General features: G+C 61.2%; 1 protein-coding gene across 5 annotated transcripts in view; it reads right to left on the bottom strand.

Moving 5' to 3' along the window:
* Positions 1 to 4032: 4032 nt before the first annotated feature.
* Positions 4033 to 21518, bottom strand: part of LOC111146967 (ATPase phospholipid transporting 11A) — a 110704-nt gene continuing 93218 nt past the window's right edge. Inside the window, exons 20-30 of one of the 5 annotated variants that reach the window (XM_022502745.1) lie at positions 21167 to 21341; positions 19897 to 19999; positions 19551 to 19696; positions 19034 to 19093; positions 18078 to 18205; positions 16362 to 16497; positions 11418 to 11483; positions 10676 to 10779; positions 9166 to 9331; positions 7263 to 7349; positions 4138 to 4198 (exon numbers count right to left, since the gene is read on the bottom strand). In XM_022502745.1, the coding sequence (XP_022358453.1) occupies positions 7272 to 7349; positions 9166 to 9331; positions 10676 to 10779; positions 11418 to 11483; positions 16362 to 16497; positions 18078 to 18205; positions 19034 to 19093; positions 19551 to 19696; positions 19897 to 19999; positions 21167 to 21341 (1162 nt within the window). In that variant the 3' untranslated portion in view covers positions 4138 to 4198; positions 7263 to 7271. Of the gene's footprint in view, positions 5229 to 7262; positions 7350 to 9165; positions 9332 to 10675; positions 10780 to 11417; positions 11484 to 16361; positions 16498 to 18077; positions 18206 to 19033; positions 19094 to 19550; positions 19697 to 19896; positions 20000 to 21166; positions 21342 to 21518 lie in introns of all 5 variants that reach the window. The other 4 variants (XM_022502744.1, XR_002640575.1, XM_022502742.1 and 1 more) reach the window with 4 other exon arrangements.

Raw genomic sequence — 21518 nt, 5'->3', positions numbered from 1 at the left:
TCACCCCTGCAGCTTCTGTCCCCAGAGGTTGTTTTTTTTTTTAAAGATTTTATTTATTTATTTACTTGACAGACAGCGAGACAGTGCACAAGCAGGGGGAGTGGGAGAGGGGGAAGCAGACTCCCCGCTGAGCAGAGAGCCCGATGCGGGGCTCAGTCCAGGACCTGGGGACCATGACCGGAGGCAAAGGCAGATGCTTAACAACTGAGCCACCCAGGCACCTCTATGAGATTTAAGGCCAACTGATTTTTTTTTTAAATTCATAAAGAAACCAAGCCAGAATTTTTTTTCTTCTTTATTGCAAGCAGATTCAAGTCTCCTGCTTAAATAGTTTGCAGAAAAATGCAATATAATTAAGTCACACTTTATCTACAGAAATAAAAGTTAAAATCAGTAGCATACAAAAGGAACTTTGCAGAAGTGTAAGATTTGGTTTAATCACAATTTAATTTTTCAAAGCGGGTTAATGAATCATTATCAATTAAACATGACTACCTACTATGTTCAATAACTTAAAAATAAATTCCAGTATTTATGACGAAGACAACTATGGATACCACTCGTGTTGAATACACTTGAAGATTCTCTTCTATTACATTACACGGTGAACGGGCATTTTAAATGGCGATGCAGACACACATCATAGCTTTAAGTCAGAGACAATAATATATGCATAGTAAAATTCTGTATATTTTGATAAGGTAAAAAATAAAGCTATATAAACTGATCTTTAGATTTTTTTCTGCAAAAGCAGAATCACACTTGGATCATACTTCTGACACACCTTCATTAAAGCTTTGTTTACGGACGATATTCAGAATGATTCTCTTTCCCATTCACCTCCCCTCTAACTTAAAAAAACGCATTTGCCAGCTGATATTTTTCCTGTTTCTAACTGGGAAGCGTCCAAAAGAAACGTAGACATGGAGACGTGACGCGGGCTGTTAAATGATGCGACTTTCGGAGGAACGGAGGGCCACGCCGGGTCACTCCAGTCAGTGCGACACAGCGAACTCAGTGGTTTTAGCGAAAAGGTCCGGAAAGCCCCCTCCAGGCCGCACTGCGCATCTGGCTGATGTGCCACGACTGGAGACCGACCAGAACAGCACGGAGGAGACGTTTTTGTACTTAAAGCTGCAAAATCTCACCAGGCCAAGCGACAGTTCTGCAGCCCGTCACTGCAGAAACTGGGCGCGTGGCACCGCGAGGGCCTTGTCTAGCCTCCGCTCACCCCCGGAGTCTGACGCACAGGAGCGGTCGGGCTGGCTCCGCACCGAGTTGCCAAGAGGACGCCTTTTCCGCCGGCTGCCCGTGGCAGAGGGCCGGCCGGGGCTCCCGGAGGCTTGAGGGGTCCAGAGGCCGCCCTCTGCCGCCTGTGCCGAGGGCAGAGCCACGTGGGGCGGATCAGCCAGGGGGCCGACCCGGGGAGGGGCCTGGCAGCGTGTCCATCCCATCTCCGCGCCCTGCCAGGGTGCGAGGCTCGAAGTCCAGGGAGCCCTGTGTTCCCAGAGCTCCCGGCAGGGTCCCCTCAGGAAGGGAGAAGGAGGGCCAGGGCCCAGGGAGCGTGTATGTGTGGCCCCGAGTGGACACGGAGCTGAAGGCAAGAGACGGGGACGTGGTCGGGACCACCTGTGCGTTAGTGTGACCTGCTCTGAGGGGCATGGTGTGCGGCTTCGGAACCAGTTGTTGGGGCTGGCGTGGGAGCTCACGGTGGTGACCCGTCCACAGGTGCCATCCTGAACGAGGTCTTCGGGACGAAGGGGAGTGCTTGGCGCTGACACGACTTGCTTTCAGGTCAGTTTAAGGCAAGTGAACAGGAACTAGTGTAGGCAAGAGGTCGCACGGGGTCCCACGCACACACTTGCCCCGGGGGCTCGCCGCCCTCCCTCCGGCCCCGTGTCCACCGTGCGGGGCAGGTGCAGAGGACTTCCCCAACGATCTCAGAGAAGACATTCGGCACACGGAAGGGGTTAGTGACTTTCCCAACGAGACGTGTGTTATCAGAGGCAAATGGTGACCATCTCGGTACGGGCGGAAAGAGAACACCAAACCATCCCTCGAGAAGCTTCTATTTTAAGGCCGAAGGATGCAAACCAAACACAAAACAAACAGCAGATGAAAATCACAATCAGCCATGAAGAATCCGGAAGCAAAGTATTGTGCTCTAGACAGGCCTCAGCCCATCACCACTGCCGGGGACCAGCGACTTCGCACCCCCTGGACACGGACACACCCCAAACTCCCACCAGAATTTAAATGCAAAGTGGCCAAAAGTTCATCAACTTAAAAATCAGAAGCTTTAAAAACATACTTTAAAAATTAGATGTGGCATGTTAACAAAGAAATGAATAAAGAGATAGAAACAGCTATGAAAATAGTCCTGTGCAAAGGCAATTTTAAGATTTCTAAAAAAATACATTACAAACAATTTGTTAACTAAACATACAGAGAATCTGTCCCCCACAGGTATGACATTGATACCCACACTGGGTTCTTAAAAACAGCTGTAAAAACGCACACACCGTTGTTCACAGGGTCTGGCGCGGATGCTGGCCAGGACACCCCACACACGGGCGGCGGCGCGCGGGACGGAGGGTGGCGGGACGGCAGGACGGAGGGCGGCGGGATGGACACCCCGGTGCACTCCCCGTCCGTTCTCCTGGTCTTTGGTTTGCTGTTTCTACTTCCCCTGAACTTCCGCCAACTACTCTGTGCACGCAGTCCGCTCGTCCCCCAGTCCAAACGAGTATTTTATAGACGAGACGTCGTACAGTCAGCAGTGACACCGGGACTTCCTGTAGTGCCTGGTGCGCAGCCGACCCCGTGTCCACTCACCAGCGTCCCCAGGGCCACAGTCTGGCGCCCGGCAGCAGGCAGAGGCCTGCTGAGCTCCGGGCAAAGCTCTTCTCCAGAGTGCCCGTTCCCACATCCACACTGTGAATCTCAGATTGAAATGTCTTCTTTGCGGACCATTAAGGCTACGTCGAGGAGGTTATTTCTAGAAACAAATGGCGGTACGGAGAAGGGACGAGGGCGGTCCACGCAGCGGCCTCCTCCAGGTCCGCCCACCCCGGAGACGCCCCGGCCGGCGGACAGCAGCGCGGCGGATCCAGCACAACACACAGGGGCCTGGGGCCCAGTCTCGGCCGTGGGCAGTGGTCCGGGGCGGCAGTCCCGCTTTTCAGGACTCGGAGGCTGCCTCAGCGTCAGACCTGCGTGGCCTGAAATAGACTTTGGAAGACAGACACGGCCCCTGCAGGCCCCCCTCGATGAAGACAACGACGGGCTCTGCCCCGGGCCCCACCAGTGTGCCCTGGAACCGGTGAGACAGCCGTCTGGATGCGAGCACGCAGGGAGGCCCTAAGGGGCTGTGGGCACGACTGTCCCATCCCTGGCACTGGGGGCCTGAGAGGACCGCGTCATCTGTTCTTCTCACACGATACTTGTTTCTCGCAGGAGCAGCTGGGAGAGGAAACAGATTCACACGGGACACTAGGTTCCCTCGGAGGGACAAACTCCGCGTCCGACACAACCCTGAAAAGCAGCTTCGCTAGGAGGCGGGTTCGGACAGAAGCAGGACACGGTCTAGGACTCCGACAGGCCGTGGGAGCACGATGGTGTCACGGTCTTGTTCAGCCGGTTCCAGAAGCACAAGGACGGGAGGGCTCTGGACAAGGATGCACGGGGGCAAGGCCAGCCCGTCCCGTGGTGAGGACGAGGCCCCTGCGCTCAGGACGGTCGGTGTGGCCGCCCCCACTCCGGCTCATGGCCCACCTTCACGCGGGGGTCCTCCTCCGACAGCCTGTGGGACTGGAGGCCCTGGCCGGTCCACGCACACTGTCCTTCACAACCCAACCAGGGGCCCAAAGGAAGCTGCACGGGCCGCCAGCCCCCAGGAGGTGACGCTGGCCAGCCGTGCACACCAGCCCAGTCCTGCTGTCCTCGTCCCTCAGTCGGGAGCAGGGAGAACACACGTGTGGCTCTCAGAGCCTCGGACCGGTGGCCTGTCCACCAGCGGTCCACCCGTGGGGCACGGGGCTGGGAGAGCAGTGGTGATGCAGAAGACCGGCGAGAGGAGGCCACGTCAGCGTCCCCCGTTCTGTGTGTGGGCCCGGCCACACGGCCCGGGGCTGGGGCTCTGCGGGGAGGCCAGGAGGGTGAGCTCGGGGAGGCGGTCCTGGCCGCACACACGTGTGCTCTGCCGGAGAACGGAAAGGACAGTGTCAGTCCCAGACCCTCGGTGAGAACCCCACCCAGCCTGTGCTGACACTGCCCACGGGGCTTCCCGTCCAGACACGGGGCGGGCACGTGTGTCCCACGTGGCCGAGGACACAGAGCCAGTGTGGTGACCGCACTCTGGTCACCGACGGCTCCCCTGCCCGCTCCAGACGGAGTACGTCCCCATGTGAAGTGTCCGCCAGGGGCCCGGGGTGGGGCTGGGTCTCCATCACCTCCTCGCACACGGACACTCTGTCTGCCGGGCTGTCAGGCTGTTATTGCCAAGGAGGCCGCGGCCTCATAAATTCACTGGGCGGCGGGCACTGGGGGAAGCCGTCGGGAGAAACGGGTCTTAAAGGAACACGCGCCCCCGGGCAGAGAAGGCGGCCTGCCTGTCCCAGCGGAGACACCCAGCTCGGGGTGCGTCGAGGGTGTGGCAGCGTTTCCGTCCCCTCCCGGGGCAGACAGGGCTCTGTGTGCCGCTGCCGACCACACACCTGCGGCGCACGTCTGCCTGGGCCAACGCTCCCGCCAACCGGGCCACCTTCTGCCCTTTTGTCAAAACACGGGCTTTCCTCACAGACCTTTCGGGGGAAGGTCCTTCCACAGCCAAGGCCGAGGGACGAGCTTCGTTCTGGAAACTAAGCCCCTTGCACAGCGTGTGAGAAGATCCCGCAAGTGCGTGTGGGAGGGCGCCGGCACGCGCGCGTGTGTGTGCGCACAGCCACCTGCCACCAGACACGCTCAGGCAGGTCACTTACCCGGGACAGACACACGTGTGCGTAAAAACTTTTTTTTCCACCATGAACCTGTTATCAGAACTAGCGCGGCTCAACAAAACTCTGGAGGAACACGGGCAGTGCGGGGGTCACGGCACACCGGGCGGCCCGCCAGGCGCGGCGGGCGCGGTTACCTATCCTCGGCTACCGGCGCCTCGGCCGCGACAGCAGGTCCTTCAGAAGCGGCCGTTCCGTGCCCGCAGCGACCGACGCTCTGAGGCTCGTGCTCTGCTGCAAGGCGAGGAGAAACACTGAGAGGTGCCTGCCGTCCGGGCCGTCACCCCGCTGCGCGGCCGACGCGGGGCCCTGTGCCGGGCCGGGCGGTGGGCGGGCGAAGGGCCCGTGGTCTGCCGCGGGAGTCGCTGCGAGCTGGGGGTGGCGGGAGGGCGCCGCGGGGAAGGAAGGGGCGGGTCTTCCTAACAGCCTTCGCCCGGCGGCGACCACGGGACGGTCCAGGGCACGGAGAGGAGCACAGGCTGGGCACCCGCCGACCCGCAGCTTCCCCAGTGCTCGCCCGGAACGGGAGGGACTGCACCTGCCATCGCTCTGTCCCTGTCCTTGGCCCCGACCCCAAGGCTAGACTCCTGCAGGGCCCAGGGGTCCCAGGGCCACAGCCCAAGGCCGGCTTTCTCGGCAGACCCTGTCGGGGCCTCGGGAAGCAGCAGGGAGGGAATTTCAAGAGGGGAAGGAGCAGGAGGTGTGAGATGCAGAGTCTTCCAGCAAGAAGGATGGATGGACGGGGGGAGGTGATACGCTCCTTGAAGGGACGGAACCGTACCCGGTAACGCATCGAAACATGTGTACACATACGTACACACGGGTCACACGTGCACACGCGAGACCTGCTGCCTGAGACGTTTCCTTGTGACAGAACAGGTGCAAGGAAACAAGTGTCCATCGGACGTGGGGACTGGTCTGGGGTCTGTTCCTCCAAAGTTTTGCCAGCTGCGGGGGTTCCCAGAAGCACATGCACACCTGTGTGTGTGCCGGGGGCTCTGAGGAGGTGCAGGTGTGGGCAAGCCTACGGGCCGCCTCGGGGGCCATGTACCCTGCAGGGCGCCCAGCACCTGCCGTCCCCGAGCAGCCAGAGGTGGGCTTCTAAGAGCAAGTTTCAGCAAACCTCATCCCTAGCAGTGAATGTAGATATTTTTAGCCCAAAGTTGGTCAGATTTAATCAATTTCTTAAGCACATCGTGTGACTTATACATCCCTATAATAAGAATTTCATCTATGTACCCTAATAAGAATTTCATCCTAAATGTTTTCAGGTGTGTACCCAGTGAGTGAAACTATGTCGTTTACTCCAGCAAGTCCTGATGGTACCGGAGTAGGAAAATTTTGATTGCTGATAATTACCAGAAGTTAAAAACGCACCATCCTCTTAGTTAAAAAATAGTGTCAATGACGCTTAGGGGATGAGCCGTCATTAAAAGGAAACAAAGCCTCTTTAGGTATTTTCCTACGAACCCAGCGGCGCTGGGAAACAGCTTCCCATCCCTGATGCTGAGGCCTCGGTAAGTGTGTCGTTCAGATGCTCACAGCCGACACACGGACGGGAGCCCCCTGGACAGCTGTGCCTGAGATCGTGGCTCTTCACGAGCAGCTCGTGGCCCCGGGCACTGGCCCCGCACGTGGCTCTGTGCTGCTGAGAGATAAGTCAGCACGGCCACTTACAGCAGCGCAGAGGCTTTCTGTAAAAACCATCAGATTTTTTTAAAAAGTGGAAAGGGAATCTGTAAAAACACTTGATCCAAACACATCTCTCCTGGCTTTGTCCACGGTGGACTCAGCGTGAGCCTTGTCTTCCTGCAGTGTCTTGTGGGGCCTGTGCAACACTCTGTCGTGGGGGCCTCAGTTTCCCTGTCTGTGCAATGGGTCCACACAGCTGCGTGAGTGAGGAGGTCTTGCCGCCATCGTCATTGGCTGCGGGGAGGGGGCCGTGCTGCGTGGACTCTGCCCACATGGGCTGGAGCCGCCTCACCCATGCCGCCGTGCGCTGGGGCCACGGGTGCCCACCAGCCAGTGTGATGCAGGGCAGCCCTGTGCCCTGGCAGCTGGGACCCGGGACCTCCCATGGACCCAGAGAGAAGCACAGGCCACGTGTACTTCTCGCATCTCAGATATGCGTCATCCCAGAAGCTCCGGACGTGCGCTCTCCCTGAGCCCACAGGAGCCCAGGCTGGGAGCCGGACAGCTCAGCGGGGAGTCAGCCCTCCGCTTCCTGTGACCGCAACCCCACCATGCCAAATGACAGAAAAGCATCACCTTGATCCGTTAGAAACTCAGACTGCTGGAGGTCTGAGAGAGCATAAAGATGGTGGACTGCTCGACAGAAAGGCACTGGCTCTTAGTCTGCAGTCCCAGAGGGGTCGCGGGGCCACACACATCGCGAGACAGGTGGGAGTGGTTATTTAGGCAAAGAGGTCAGAGACAAAGGGAAGGAGGAAGGGAAAAGAGAAACAAGTTAAGGCAGTCGAGCCCAGTTAATGGCAGGAACCCCCTCGCGCATCCCCACCATCGCACTCAGCAAACTGGGGCCTCCCTGGACACTGCCCTCCCGGGGCCACGCAGGCCTCTCGTCCCTGCTGTCTTTCTCCTCCTGCCCCGACACCTCCTCTCATGTTCGCTTGTTCAAGAGCTCAGAGCGAAGGTGTTCCCGCACACTCACGCCGTCGGTGCCGACTACAGACACGCAGGCACCGAGGAGGGAACTGCGGGGAACCAGGAGCACCACGCCCAGCATGCTCAGTCCGCACAGACTTCTGGGAAAGCTCCCCGCCCCCCGGATCCCATTCAACCACTGGGACGGGTGGAGGCGGGCACACGCAGTGCCTGGACCTCGCTCCCTGCAAACCCAGTAGCAGCCTGGCCGTTTCCCACCTGAGGCCGGCCAACAGCACGGGAGGGGGAGCCCCGGACCGAGGGAGCTGCCCGGAAGGCCTTGCCTCATGTCCTCAAGGGCACGGAGAGTCCTCCCACCTGCACGTCCACCTGTGTTCTGCAGGGAGAGCCCTGCTCTGCCTGCACACTTGACAGGACCCTCTCTTCTCCTTACAGAGGCGCTGCACCTCCATGGGCAGGACACAGGGGTGAGGTGATGGGGGACGTGATCTCAGAGGTGAGGGGAGTGTCCTCCCTGAGACCGTAGTAGTGAGGAGATAGGAGATGTGCCCTCCCTGACATTGTAGGAGTGAGAGGATAGGGGGGTGTGTCCTCCCTGAGACTGCAGAGTTGGGAGGATGGGGGACGCGTCCTCCCTAAGATCACAGGGGTGAGGGGATGGAGGACGCGCCCTCCCTGAGATCGCAGGGGTGAGGGGATGGGAGAGGTGCCCTCCCTGACATTGCGGGGTGAGAGGATTGGGTGGGGTGTCCTCCATGAGATCACAGGGGTGAGGGGATGGGGGGTGTGTCCTGAGATCACAGGGGTGAGGGGATGGGGGGGTGTGTCCTGAGATCGCAGGGGTAGGGGATGGGGGACGTGTCCTCCATGAGATCACAGGGGTGAGGGGATGGGGGAAGTGCCCTCTCTGAGATCACAGGGGTGAGGGGATGGGGGACGCGCCCTCCCTGAGAACGCTGAGTGACAGCTGCTGCGGTCCTTAAGCTGGGGTGGGCTGCGCGTGTCATCCCTCTCCTGAATGCAGAGTCCAGGCTGGAGGCCTCAGTTTGGGATCGTGGAAACCAACGACCCGAGTGCGCACCGGAACTTCCCAACACAAACGCTAACGTCTGGGCCACGTTCACCGCCCCTAAAGCTAACGCACTTTTACCTCCGAAGCAAGGATTCAACCTACAAGCTTCCTTAGGTTTCCACAAAGGACTTTCCTTCTGCAGGGGCTCGGTCCTCCTCTCCTGCTCTCTCCTTACTTCCGCGCACCAGCTTCTGGGGTCGGAACGCTGGTCACCTTGCACCTCCCTGCGTCCACCTTCTCACCCTCAACAGGACGCCCTGGACTGACCACGTTTCCCAGCACAAGCCTCTCCTGCTTTGCCTCAAGCTCCCGCTCTGGCTGGGTGCCCCCTCCACCCCGCAGCCCCGCCCACAGCCCCACCCTGCCCCCGAAGCCCCGCCCTGCCATCCACAGCCCCGCCCACAGCCCCGCCCCACCACCCACAGCCCCGCCCCGCAGCCCGCAGTCCCGCCCGCAGCCCCGCCCCGTCCGCACCTGGATTCTCTCCGTGGCACTGGGCCACAGCTGCCGGCACAGCACCTTCTTGAGGACGTCGGGGAAGAGGCTGACGGTGACGAGCAGGATGATGACCAGCCAGGCGGGGCCGCTGGACAACATCTGGATGAACACATAGTACATCCTCTGATAACTGAGGAAGGGCCTGGAGAGACAGACAGGCCGGCTGGACGTTACCTGGGGGCTCCGCTCTCCCTGCCCGGAGGAGCCCCCCTGGTGGCGCGGGCCTTCCAGTCCGGCCCTGACCCTCTTGGGGGTGGGCACCTCGCTCGCGGGCAACGGGCCGCAGGACGGACCTGTCCGGCCAGGTGTGAGGAACGGGGCGGGAGGAAAGGCTTCCATGAAGTCCTCCCAAAGACAAGGCCGTCCCCGGAGCTGGCGACCGTGCCAGACACACGCACAATTCCAGCCGGCGGCACTCGCCAGCTGCCCTCGGCTCGCCCTCTGTGGGAACGGCTTGCGTGGCCCCTTCGGGCACATCTGCGATTCGAGAAAGCTCCACAGGGCTCCATGGCCAACGGGGAACCTGGCCAGTTCCGCCGTGTCTACGCCCAAGGCCAGCAGCGGGCAGGTGGGCGTCTGGGACAAAACGTGGACGGTGCTGGGCAGGCTGGAGGCCATGGAGCTCCTCACCTGCGGGTCCCAACGAGCCTGCAGCGCTTGGCTCTGGCCACTAGGGGTTAGCGATGCTGGGGGGGAGGGGGGCTCCCGCGGGGGAGGGGACCCTGCACCCGCCAGCGCACCCAGGGCCAGGCACCCCCCCCCCCCCCCGTCCCAGCCGTGCTCATGAAACGCCCTGTCTCTGGCAGAGGCGCGGGTGCCCTGACGAGCGGGGACAGAGGCTGAGGCGACCCGGTGAGGAGGCGGGACCGCCCTGCCTGGGTGGGGGCTCGCCGGCAGCACACGGAGGGCGATGAGCACGGGGTCCTGAAGGACACATAAGAGCTCACGGGGCAGGGATGCCTGGGTGGCTCAGTTGGTTAAGCAGCTGCCTTCGGCTCAGGTCATGATCCCAGCGTCCTGGGATCGAGTCCCACATCGGGCTCCTTGCTTGGCGGGGAGCCTGCTTCTCCCTCTGCCTCTGCCTGCCATTCTGTCTGCCTGTGCTCGCTCTCTCTCCCTCTCTCTCTCTGACAAATGAATAAATAAAATCTTTAAAAAAAAAAAAAAAAAAAAGAGCTCACGGGGCAGGCTAATGGGAAAGGACGGCCCGGGCAGAAGGACCAGCATGAGCCAAGGTGTGACGGGAAACTCCGCAGAGCAGGCGCCACAGCCAGCTGCTTCTCGCCCTCGTCAGAGGCCACAGAACCAGCACCGCGGTTTCACCGGCCCGTGTTCCACCTGGCAGCCACGGTGAACTTCCCGCCCACGCCATGGCGTAAATGACTTCCCTTGAGGGGCCTCGTCTGACCTGCAATCTGGAGCAGGGCCCCCGCGGCCACCCCGGCTCAGCTGATCACGGGTCACGCGGCGTGGCTCCCCCACATACCAGATGATTCCTCCCCAGAGCAGGGAGAAGACGACGTAGAACAGCAGGGACCCCCAGATGACGAAGTGGTTGATCCAAGTCCAGTAGTGCGTGTCCAGCGCCAGCTGAAAGACACACACCAGCCGTGAAGTGCGCCCTCGAGGGCCGGAAGGAGCCGCGGCTGCGCAGACCCGCCACCAGGAGAGAACGAGGAACGCGCACCACCCCGGCCCACAGCAGCCAGAGCGCCGACGCAAACCTGCTGAGGAGGCACAGAATTGGAGGCCCCCAGAGGAGAGAGAGAAGGCGGTGGCCCGGCGTCCTGGGGAGCCCACCCCGGGTCGGACCGGCTGCCCGGTCCTTGGTGTTCCCGGGGAGCGCGTCCCGGACCGGCCAGCTGCCCTGTCCGCTGCGTTCCCGCTGCGGAGACGTGGGGGCGACCGTCTGCATGGCCCTGAACACAGCATCGGGCTTGCCTCTCAAAAGAGCTGAGTTTCCCATAACACGTTTATATTATGGTAGATTTTGACTGTATTAGGATGGGGATGCTTGTCATTTGAAGGAATTCTAATCTGACTCATCCCTCCTTCATCTAAGTTCACATACTGGGTCGCCTGGGGCCCGGCGTGCTGCGTCTCCCCTTGACTTCATAAATGACTGAATGTGACCCCGGAGGGTGGCCCAGGACACAGGGGGCTCCAGCCCGGGCACAGTTACAAGGAACGGGGCTGCTGAATAAGGAAGGGGAACAGCAAGCACTCACCTTTAGTGTGACTGTAAAGACCATCACGGTGAACACCAGTGTCCCAAAGGTCCAATTTCCAAAGATCTGTGGGGGAAACCGTCCACAGAGTCAGCAGTGGGTACACATCGCCCCCCTCCACACTTGAGAATGTTAGAGAACGCACCTCACTGCTCTGGCGGGCCAGCGCTCCAGACCCCAAAGACACAGGGACAGGGAGTAGCCAGCTATTGACACTTGGGGCACCCCAGGCCCCCAGGGACCCTGCACCACCCTCGGGGGCCAGGCCAGCAGTCCAGGGATGGGTTCAGAGCGGCTCCTGCACCGACCCCTCAATGTTGGCCCCCTTGATCCTCCCCAAACACCAGTCCTAACGTGGCAGATGGATAGGAGAAAATCCCCGAGAGCCAGAACGCTAGTGAACACGGTGCCGGCCGTGTCTCTTCCATGTCGTGTGTCATGGGGAAGAGACACGACGCAGCTCCCAGGCCCCACACCTCCCACCCGCTCGAGAACAGACTGGGGAGCACTGGCTGCCTCCTCCGAGCTCAGCTCAGACCCCTGCCCTCTCTGGAAGGAAGCCACCGGCAGGAGCAAGTTGCTCGCGAGCAGCTAGAGGGGACGACTGTGTCCCAGGCAGGGACCCCGAGGATGGCTCTCCCCTGGATGTGCCCAGGGCAAGGGGAATGGAGGCGGACAAGACAGCTGTACAGAGGCCCCGGCAGCCAGTGCGACGGCCAGACCCACAGACGTGCCACAGCCCCGAGAAAGCCAGCCCCCCCCGACCCCGCACGGTGCCGCGAAGCCACACGAGGTGGAAACACAGGATCGAATCACGAAAACAAGACGTTTCTCAACTACAGACACAGACACAGAAAACAAAATACCGACTTTCTCTCAGGGGAAATCAGTCTGCTGGAGATCTTACTCTCCTCGAGATTTCTCCAGAGTCCCCTAAGCACCGACCCCCTTCTGGTTCCTGTGAACCGTGCCTCTCAGAAAGCGGTCCTCATACTTTTTAAAAGCAAACGGCTGTATTTCACTAAGCATGAAGTGGCTGGAACGCAAATGGCTTCCTGTGAGCTCGTTTTCCACAGAGCAGATGCAGGCGGACACGGAGGCGAGGAGGATTCTAGAACTTGAGTGAGGATAGAGGGCCCCACAGCCCTCACCAGCATCTGGACCTCATCCCCGTCCATCGGTGTGACCGGAAAGGGGCTTCCCTTGCTCGGACCCACATGTGGGGTGACTCTGCCTCCAGGGGACCCCTGCCAAGGCCCAGGACGGTTCTGGCTGCCGCGCTGGGGAGGGGCTGCTGCTGTCATCTTGCACGGAGGGCTGGGGCCTGCTGCCTGCACAGGGTGGCCCCAGGGACCTGAACTCCCCAGCCCCAGAGGCCACAGCGCCCAGGTAAGAAACTCTGACCAGAAAGTGCGATCTCGTCATTGTCTCACTTTGGGGTCAGGACAAACTTCAGAGTCTGAACCCAGGAGCAGCGTGGCCGCAGCCCACGGAGATGCCCGGCCAGTAGGGTGTCGGAAACCGCGCCCTGATGCTCGCAGACGGAAGGACAGGGTGAGCCTACAGCCAGGCTGGCACAGCCCTGAATCCGCGCGGCCGTCAGCGGGACCTGAGGAAGGCCGGCCCCTCCGCTTCCAACACCGTGGCGGCCGAGGTCACCACCCCCGCTTGGCAGGGCACCCAGCAGGGTTTCGGAGGGGTCGGGTAACAGCAGGGTGCAGGAGCGCGTGCGGTGGATGGGCAGCGTCTCGCCAAGAGCACCACGAACCGGCCAGGTTGCGGAGCTGGAAAGGACAGCAGACCTGGGGTGACCAAGCAGGGCTACCGGTGTCTCGCGCAGGAACGCACGGGTCTCAGCTGTCATTTCTACAGGCACGGTGACAACACACGACCGTGTTGGCTCCAAAAATGTGAGTTTCAGTTACAAGCTCTGGCAGTGAGGATGCATCTGCTCTGCTGTCACCTGTGCCCTCAGCTGGTGGTTTCCGACTCCCTGGGACAGCCAGTCAGGGGACAGCTCTGGGAACACCCACTCAAGTCCTCATTAGTGGTGGGGGAGCCCTCAGGCTTTTGTCATTCAAGTTGTTTGTCACTATTTCTATGGGTTTTGGGGGCGGGAGATTAAAGTGTGCCCAGAGGGTTTGTTTTCAGAATGACAGCGGTCCCTGGCCGCCAGCCCCCGATCTCCTAACAGAGCACCCCCTCGGCACAGACGACCAGGGACACGTAGCCTCATGAACGCCTGCGGAGCCTGTGAGCCTCCAGCTACGCCGATCGCCCTCCGGCCCCCACCCTCACGGGAGCATCTTGCAGGAAAGCGTCCCGCTCCTAAAATCCCTCAAATCCAGATTTCCCGATGTAAGAATACTCCACAACGAGCACCAGTGTTCTCTCAAATCACGGCCCTAAGAACCCGCCGTCTGTCCTCGACATTGGCTGACCTCCATTACCACGACTGCAGCGGAGCCCGAGTGCCCAACACGAGCACGTCCCTTCCAGCCTCTGTGAGCTTGGGTGTGTGTCAGAGAGAGGAACAGCTTTGGCTCCTGGCGTCTATGCAGAAAACGCTCCTTAAGTGAATTTCTTTTCAAGAAGTTACCATGATTGTCCCCCACACCACAGCTGACCTATGCACGTCCCTACAGAACAAGGCAGCTCTCCAGGAAAGGGTCCTCCCCTACCGAGCGTCCGCGGGATGGCACTTCCGGAGCGCACCACCACAGGCTGCCCCCGAGCGGGAAGGGTGGGTGTCCGGGGCAGGATGGACAGTACAGCCCGCCAACTCCTGCTGCCCACCCCTCGTACCCCAAGGGCATCATGGGTCTCCGGAGACTGGCCCTCGAAGCACCTGGGTTTGGGGGTTTGTCCGAATCACTGCAGGATGACGCCACAACGCCGTCTTAGTCTTGTGGGCGATCGAACCGCCTTACCGACGAAGCAAACAAGAAAGGCTCCATCTGGAGACCCGGAGGCACCGGGGGGAGGGGTGGCTAGGGCTCCGATACCAGACATTTAGCCCTGCTCTGTGCGCGGTGGTCTTGAGCAACCCAGCCTCGTGCGGTTCCTGCCCTCCCAGGGATACGGGAGGAAAACGAGCACCACTCGTGACCCGGGCGCTGTGGCTACCGTCCATCTCGTTCTGACAAGCCCAGCCCTGGGGCCCCTCCTCTACGGAGCACGGCAGACCTGCAGGAGACTTCACCTCTCGGACGCTGCGGACAGACCTGCAGGAGACTTCGCCTCTCGGACGCTGCGGACAAAACCTCAGCACCCTGCTTGGCACCGACCGCCCTGGGCCTGGTTCACGGCATCACCAGGCTTCCAAGCCGCTTCTCACACGACAAGATGTGCGTCACGTCCAGATAGGCAGGCGAGTAGGGCTGAGGCCCCGGGAGCTGACGGCCAGCGCGCAGCAAGGCAGCTGCGGGGCTGCTCCTGGTGCTGCGGACGAGGTCCAGCTGGGGGCACATGAGGGCTCCGGACGCTGGAGCACAAGGAGGAGGCACTGCCCAGACCTCATGAGAGACCACGTGCCGCGCACGCCAGCCGGCGCAGCCACGTCCAGGCATCTCACCAGGTACTGTCGAGTCTGGGGCAATGAAGGAGCAGCACGGAGAGTAACAGCACGGCGCCGCACAAGACCACGGTCCGCGCGCTTGTGCGTGGACGTCACGTCATCTGAACTCCAGCTGCCCGAGCGACGGGCAAGCCACACCGCGCCAGGAGGCCTCTCGCAGCGCTAACAGGCCACGTCGGTCCTGACGTCCCAGCTCCGGGGACCCGGAACCCTCGTGCTTCCTCAGACACAGACAACAGCCCCCCTCAGGGCCTGGCTTCGCGAAGGCATGTGGAGACCCCACAGGAGGACAGTTCGGGGCCAGCTGCCCTGGGAACGGTCCAGGCAAATGCAGACAGAGGACGTTCCCAAAAACGCCAGGCTTTAGGGAAGGGAAACGAGGTCTTTAAAGCATTTCCGACATCAGTTAGCGAACGTGACTTCCACGGCAACAAAGGAGAACAGCCCGTTCGTAACACAGGGAAGGAACAGGTCACCACGTGCCGGGAGCAGCGGGCCGCCTGGCAGGGAGGGACTCGCGTCCCGTGGCCACCGAACCTGGGCGGCGCTCCAGAGGGGACGGCCCTGGAGCACACCTGCGCATCTCCCGGAGAGTCCCGGAGGCCTGGGTCGGCTGCGCTCAGCGTGGTGTCCCCATCAAGCCTCCCGAGCCTGCCGGCGCCACGCACGGAAGCTCAGACGTATGTGCCATAGACCACCACCGCCTGGCGGGCGGGCCCCACACAGAACTCCAGAAACAGCACAACAAACAACCGAATGCAGACATACTTGTCTAAGGCAGCACCAGCCCCGCCTGGGAGCCAGCGGCCGCTAGCAGGCTTCTACCGACAGAGCACACAGAAGAGGGCACAGGTGAAAATATTTCGAGAAATATTTTATTTTTAAGGCACTCCAAAACATAGAGGACAAACCCACAGTTTTCTTACCATGTGTGTGTTGGTGGTCACTATCTGAGAGTGGGGAGGGACGCCCGTGGCAAAAGACAAAAGCGAGATAGGAATAAAACATCCCCGAGGTTACGCGAACAAGCAGGCAGCCGCCTGCCCACCCGCAGACTCTAGACCTGCTCACCGCGAGCGGCAGGCACTTAAGGTAAATGAGTGTGAACAAAAGCGACATGTTAAATACGAATTAATTCCCGCAGGAAATGAGCCACGCCTGAGCCACGGAACGGAACAACGGAACCGTGGTGGCACAGAGAGCCATCGGCCTGGGGCTCCTGGGGGCGCGTCCAGCAGGTGCAGAGGCGCCGTGGCCTCGAGGTGCTTTGCTGGACGGAGGCCCCGCACCAGGCCCCATGGACCACCCTGACCCGCACCCGTACGGGACCCCCCTTGGCCCGGCCGCACGTGCGGTTCCACACTAACCTGCCCGTTGCTGGTCACTGTTGTGTTCTCAAACAGGAAGTAAGCACCGAAGAAGAACACCAGAGCATCAAACACGCCCAGGAGCGTCCAGTAGATGAACACGCGCCAGCGGAGGAGGGCGTTCTTGGCGATATCTCTGCGCAAGGGGACAGGGAGACCGCGGGTCAGCGACAGCAGACTCTCGCCTGGCCAGGCCGCCCCACACTCTGTAGTGCCATCGGGCCGGGAAGGCCCCCTCAGTCACGGCACTGCCCCCCAGCCTCAGAGCCAGCTGGTGCGGCCACGCCATGAAAGTGGGTCGTAGAGAAACAGGCCCGGTCCACAGGATGGGTGGTCTGTCTGCCGCGGGTCACCCTGCCTGGCCGGCCTAGCCCTGCCTGACCCCTCCACAGCTGCACTGGGGCTGGGCACGTGCTCTGACCTCACAGAGCCTTCCGGGCAGATCCCGCTGGGTTCCTTCTCATAGCTCCCAGTGCCAAATGTGTCCCCACATCACCTTCTGCCTGCCCCTGGCCGCCTGCTGAACACCCTGTCCCTCCCTCAGCACCTCGCCCGGCTCCACAGAGTCCTGGGGGACAGCCAGAGCACCAGACTCCTGCACCAGAAGCAGAGTCAGAGCCCAGCCATCAGAGCCCACGCCCAGCGGCGGCACGGGACCCTCCACCCAGGACGACGTCCCCATGGGATCAAATGCAAATGACATTCACTTCTTTCCCTCCAGATGGACACTCACATGACAGACTCAATCTTTGCTCGTGCATGGACCCAGGACACAAGGTCCACACACATTCCCGTGAGATACGGGCTGCAGGCCTCAGGCTCATGGCGCATCTCCTGGCACAACTCCTACACCCGTGAGTGCATGGGAGGCCAGCGGCACGGGTCCCTCTGGAGGCGGGCCTAACCCAGCGCCTCCTGCCTCCTCACACGCCTTCCCCTACCACTGAACGGACACACGGTGAGCTCCACGCCTGCCGGCTCATCGCCTGCGGAAGCCACTGGGGCTCGGGCTTCCAGGTCCCGTGTCACGGAGGACACCCCGATGGGGACCATGGGGCTGGCAGGTGCTCTGCACTGTGCAGACCTGGGACCCACCATGTGTGCGTGCATAGGCATACGCACAGAGACAGAGACCAGGAAACCCGGGCACCCGGGGATGCCGTTCTGTTGGGCGCTAAGCGCCAGGGATGCCGGAGGAAGACTCAAGAACCTGCGTGGCCTTCAAACCGTTCTGACGTGAAAAGTTAAATTTAAAAAGCCACAAAAGCAGTAACAGCCTGAATCTGCCGGCCAGCTTGGAGGGAATTCCAGAATGGCAGAACAACACCTCTTCCTGATCATTAAAGACACTTCTTAGCCCAGAAGGGCACCCTGAGATCAGACCGTCAACTTTCCCTTTTATTTCATCGAATGGAGCGTACTTGGTTTTTAAAGGATCATTTAGGCTCCAAATCCACTGGGGTCACCAAGGGGCAGAAACACAGATCCTGGGTCTTTCTGGAATTGCTGAAAAGCACAGTAAGACCCACTGGCTTAACAGGCATGTTTCAAAGGCCGCACAAACCCTCTGCCTAGTCTGAGGTAGGCTGCTTCCCCCCAGACCCTCTCCGGCGGCTGGGAGCCCAGCGGCCACGGGGGGCTCTGGCAGGACCGGCGTGCGGGGCCGGGCACCAGGAGCGCTAGCGAGCCCTGAGGCCAGCCCAGCGCGACCGGTACCTGTAGAGGGAGGGCTCTCTGCGGAGCGTGTCAATGCTGACGTGCTGCTCCATCAGGCTGTACAGGAGAATCGGGAGGGACGTAAAGCTGATGTTGTACAGGGTCAGGTAGGCGGTGTCGTACAAAGTCTGCGGGAGAACAGAATCGGCCTGAGAACCGCGCTCCGCGGGTCACCACATGCTCTCACGCTTCGTTGAAATGTACACGTCTCCTCTGATTCACAAAGACCCGGACCCACAGCAGCCCGACCTGCACAGCGTCCCCTTCCTGCAGCTATGAACACAGGGACGTCTTCCAGTGCGTCCTGGTGCCCACTGTTGGTTACAGCCACGGCCGACACCAGCGCCCCCGGGACCCGCCCCGCTCGGCCGCTGCAGGCCAGCAGCACGAACAGCGGCTGAGAAGTCCGCCACCGTGACCGTCCAGCTTCAGTGCTCCCTGGCCCGGCCCCTCGGGCAGAAGCAGGAACGTGACGGGAAGGGGCCACCACGCTCCCAGGCAGCTCGGCACCCCTGAGCATGCCAGAGGCCGATGGCAGATGGCCAGGTGTGCGGGACGGGGACTCAGATGCCACTGGTCCCTCCTTCAGGGGCGGAAACTGGGACGGGGACTCAGATGCCATTGGTCCCTCCTTCAGGGTCGGAAACCACCGCAGCCTCGGGGATGGGTGAGCGGGCCACCTCGCTGTGGCCACACAGAAGCCCACGGCAGCCACCGCGCCTCCGCGTCTGCTCCTGACCCTGCCAGCAGACAGCTGCACGGGGGTGTGAGATGGAGACCACAGCACCCCTGACCTACTGCCCCTGCAGCCCGCTCCCCCATATGGCCGACTCGCCCCTGTACCCTGCTCCCCAGTATGGCTGACTTGCCCCTGCAGCCCGCTCCCCCCTTCGCCACCCACAAGGGCCGGGCGAAAAGGCCCAGGGGAGCGTCTGACTCCAGACAGCCGGGCTCACCTGCTGTGAGAACCCGCAGAAGAACTGGTACAAAAACTGAGGGAAGATGAAGCAGACGTTCTGGAAGGGAAGCCACACGCGGGTTAGTCCGACACATGCCGGGGACCACGTCCCCCGCGCCATGCCTGAGACCCATGGTGTCTGCAGCACGTGACCCCGCAGCTCCTGTGCTCCCAGAAGGGCATGAAGCCTGCTCTCGTCTTAACGGCACGAGCCATGGCAACTCTGTGAGGGGACAGCGTTCTGGGACACGGCAGGGCCTGAGCACGGCAAGGGAAGAGTCCGAGTGCGTGACGGACAAGGACAAGGACTGCTCGCCAGGACACATGGCAGAACCTTCCCTCGACCACATGACAACGGCCAGGTTCCTGCCCGTTCCACGCCGAAGCTGTGTGCGCAGCAGTGTGTCGCCCTCCCCTCTCAGGGCAACGCGACACCCCCTCCCTGCTGGCCCGTCTCTTCCTGAGCCGTCCCCGTGGCACCAGCGCGCCAGGCGGCCGTGGCACGGACGCCCCACCTTGTAGAAGAAGTACTGCACGAGCTCGGATATCCTGACGTAGTAGAAATGCCCGTGAACCAGCAGCATCTTCTTCAGGTGCTTGAATTTTGGGACCGCATAGTCGCTGTTCCGGGCGGCCTGGCGACCCTCCTTCCCGATGACACCTGCGGGAAGGGCCCTGCTCTCAGCACCGCACGAGGGCAAGCGGCAGGCAGCGAGACGGGCGCCAGCAAACACGGGCAACAGGAAGGCCCGGGCCGGTCGCACCCTACACCACTTGTCCCGCCGCCCCTGCGCCCGCACCCCTCGTCCCGCTGCCGGTCTCCCCTCCCTGCCCACGGGCTCCCGGACACGGGCCACTCACCGATGCCCACGTGTGCCTCCAGGATCATGCTGACGTCATTGGCGCCGTCCCCGATGGCTAAAGTAATGGGGTGCTCTTTGGAGAGTTTGATTAACTTAACAATCTGGAAAATAAGCAAATCGAGAATTTATGTCTTCTGTTTCCTGTTGGCCCAGATCGCTACCTAGGCGGAACACAGACGTCAAGTCGGCCGAGGAGGGCAGGACAGTGAGCGGCTCAGCGTGAACTTGCCGTCTGTGTGCAGGCCCAGCCTTACGCTGCCGACGCGCGAGCAGAGAAGGTGGCTCACGTGTGGTCACCGGACAGGGCTGGTGGGCGACGGCTGTGCGTCGCTGCTGAGGCAGACTCAGCAGACGGGGCCACGCAAGCCCCGGGGACACGTGGACAGCACGCTCAGCCAGGAGACACGGCCCTGCAGGCCGTCTGCTACGGGCATCTCTTTCTCCTAAATAAGCTGCTTCTCATGTTATTTTAACGCTCAGTGTTGTCATGTATGCAAATCCGATCTGGAAATGTGACACAGGGAATAATTTCAAGCGGGTGGTCCATTTCTTTGCGAACTCTCTCCATCTATGCGTCTAAGGGCCGCGGTTCAGAGAGAGGACCGAGAAGATGAGGAGACATGAGCGGACCGCCTGTCCTTTCCACAGCAGAGTCGGAAACACGAATGTGTGCAAACACTTCTGAACGTCAGAAACTCAAAAAAAGACTGCGTAACACAGGAAAATCCAACACAATGTCCTAGGTGTGCCCCTCTGGACAGGATGACACAGGCTTCCAGGGAGCCTGCAGCAGGAGATGGGGTGGGGGGCAGGGCGGGACTGCAGCCATGCTCCGGGGCTCAGGAGTCTGGAGGCCGTAGGCGGATGCCAGCTTCCAAACTCCCTTGTAGAAAGTTCCCCCGACTCTCCGTGTCTCAGTGCTCCCGCACGCTCAGGGACAGCACTCACAAGGGCACCACTCTGCAGTGGTTTGTGCCGCACCTGTTGCCGTGCCAGCGGCAGGCGTGTTGGAGCGCACCTGCACCCCGTTGCTCCCACGGAGCCTCAGAAATGGGGCTCCCCGTGTACGAGAGGCCGTGGGGGGCAGGCTCCCCGGCCTCCACCTCCCCTGCCTCCAGCGGGCGGCGTCCCACCCAACTCCGCCCACCCTCGCCTCAGCAGAGGACGACCCAGGCTGGACGTTTCTGCCCTTTGTGCCTCTACTTAAAGAAGGCGGTGCCTCTCTGAGCTTAGCACAACCGCGAGGGGCTGGGGGCTCTGGGGCCGACCTGGGCCTTCTGCAGGGGCGCCATCCTGCAGCACAGCACGGCACTACAGTTGCGGCAGATCTCCAGGAAGAGCTCCCGGTAGTTGCCGCCGCTGCCGTCCTCGCGGGGCTTCATGACCAGGGACAGCGCGGCTCCGTCGATGATCAGCCCGAAGTCCTCCAGGTCGGCTGAGAGCCTGTTCCATCACAGCAACAGACACGTCACTCGGGAGCCCAGGGCGCACGGCTCGGAGGCCTGTCACGCCATCAGCCGACCACGGCAGACCGTTCTACCGGCACAGCCTCGAGAGCGCCCCGGGCCCCGCGGTCCAGCACAGCCGAAAAGAAACACTCCTGGCACCAGCGCAGCGCAG

The sequence above is a fragment of the Enhydra lutris genome, unplaced genomic scaffold, assembly GCF_002288905.1.
Source record: "Enhydra lutris kenyoni isolate GAN:26980312 unplaced genomic scaffold, ASM228890v2 scaffoldscaffold15, whole genome shotgun sequence".
Taxonomy (NCBI): domain Eukaryota; kingdom Metazoa; phylum Chordata; class Mammalia; order Carnivora; family Mustelidae; genus Enhydra; species Enhydra lutris.
This window is presented reverse-complemented; position numbering and strand designations above follow the sequence as displayed.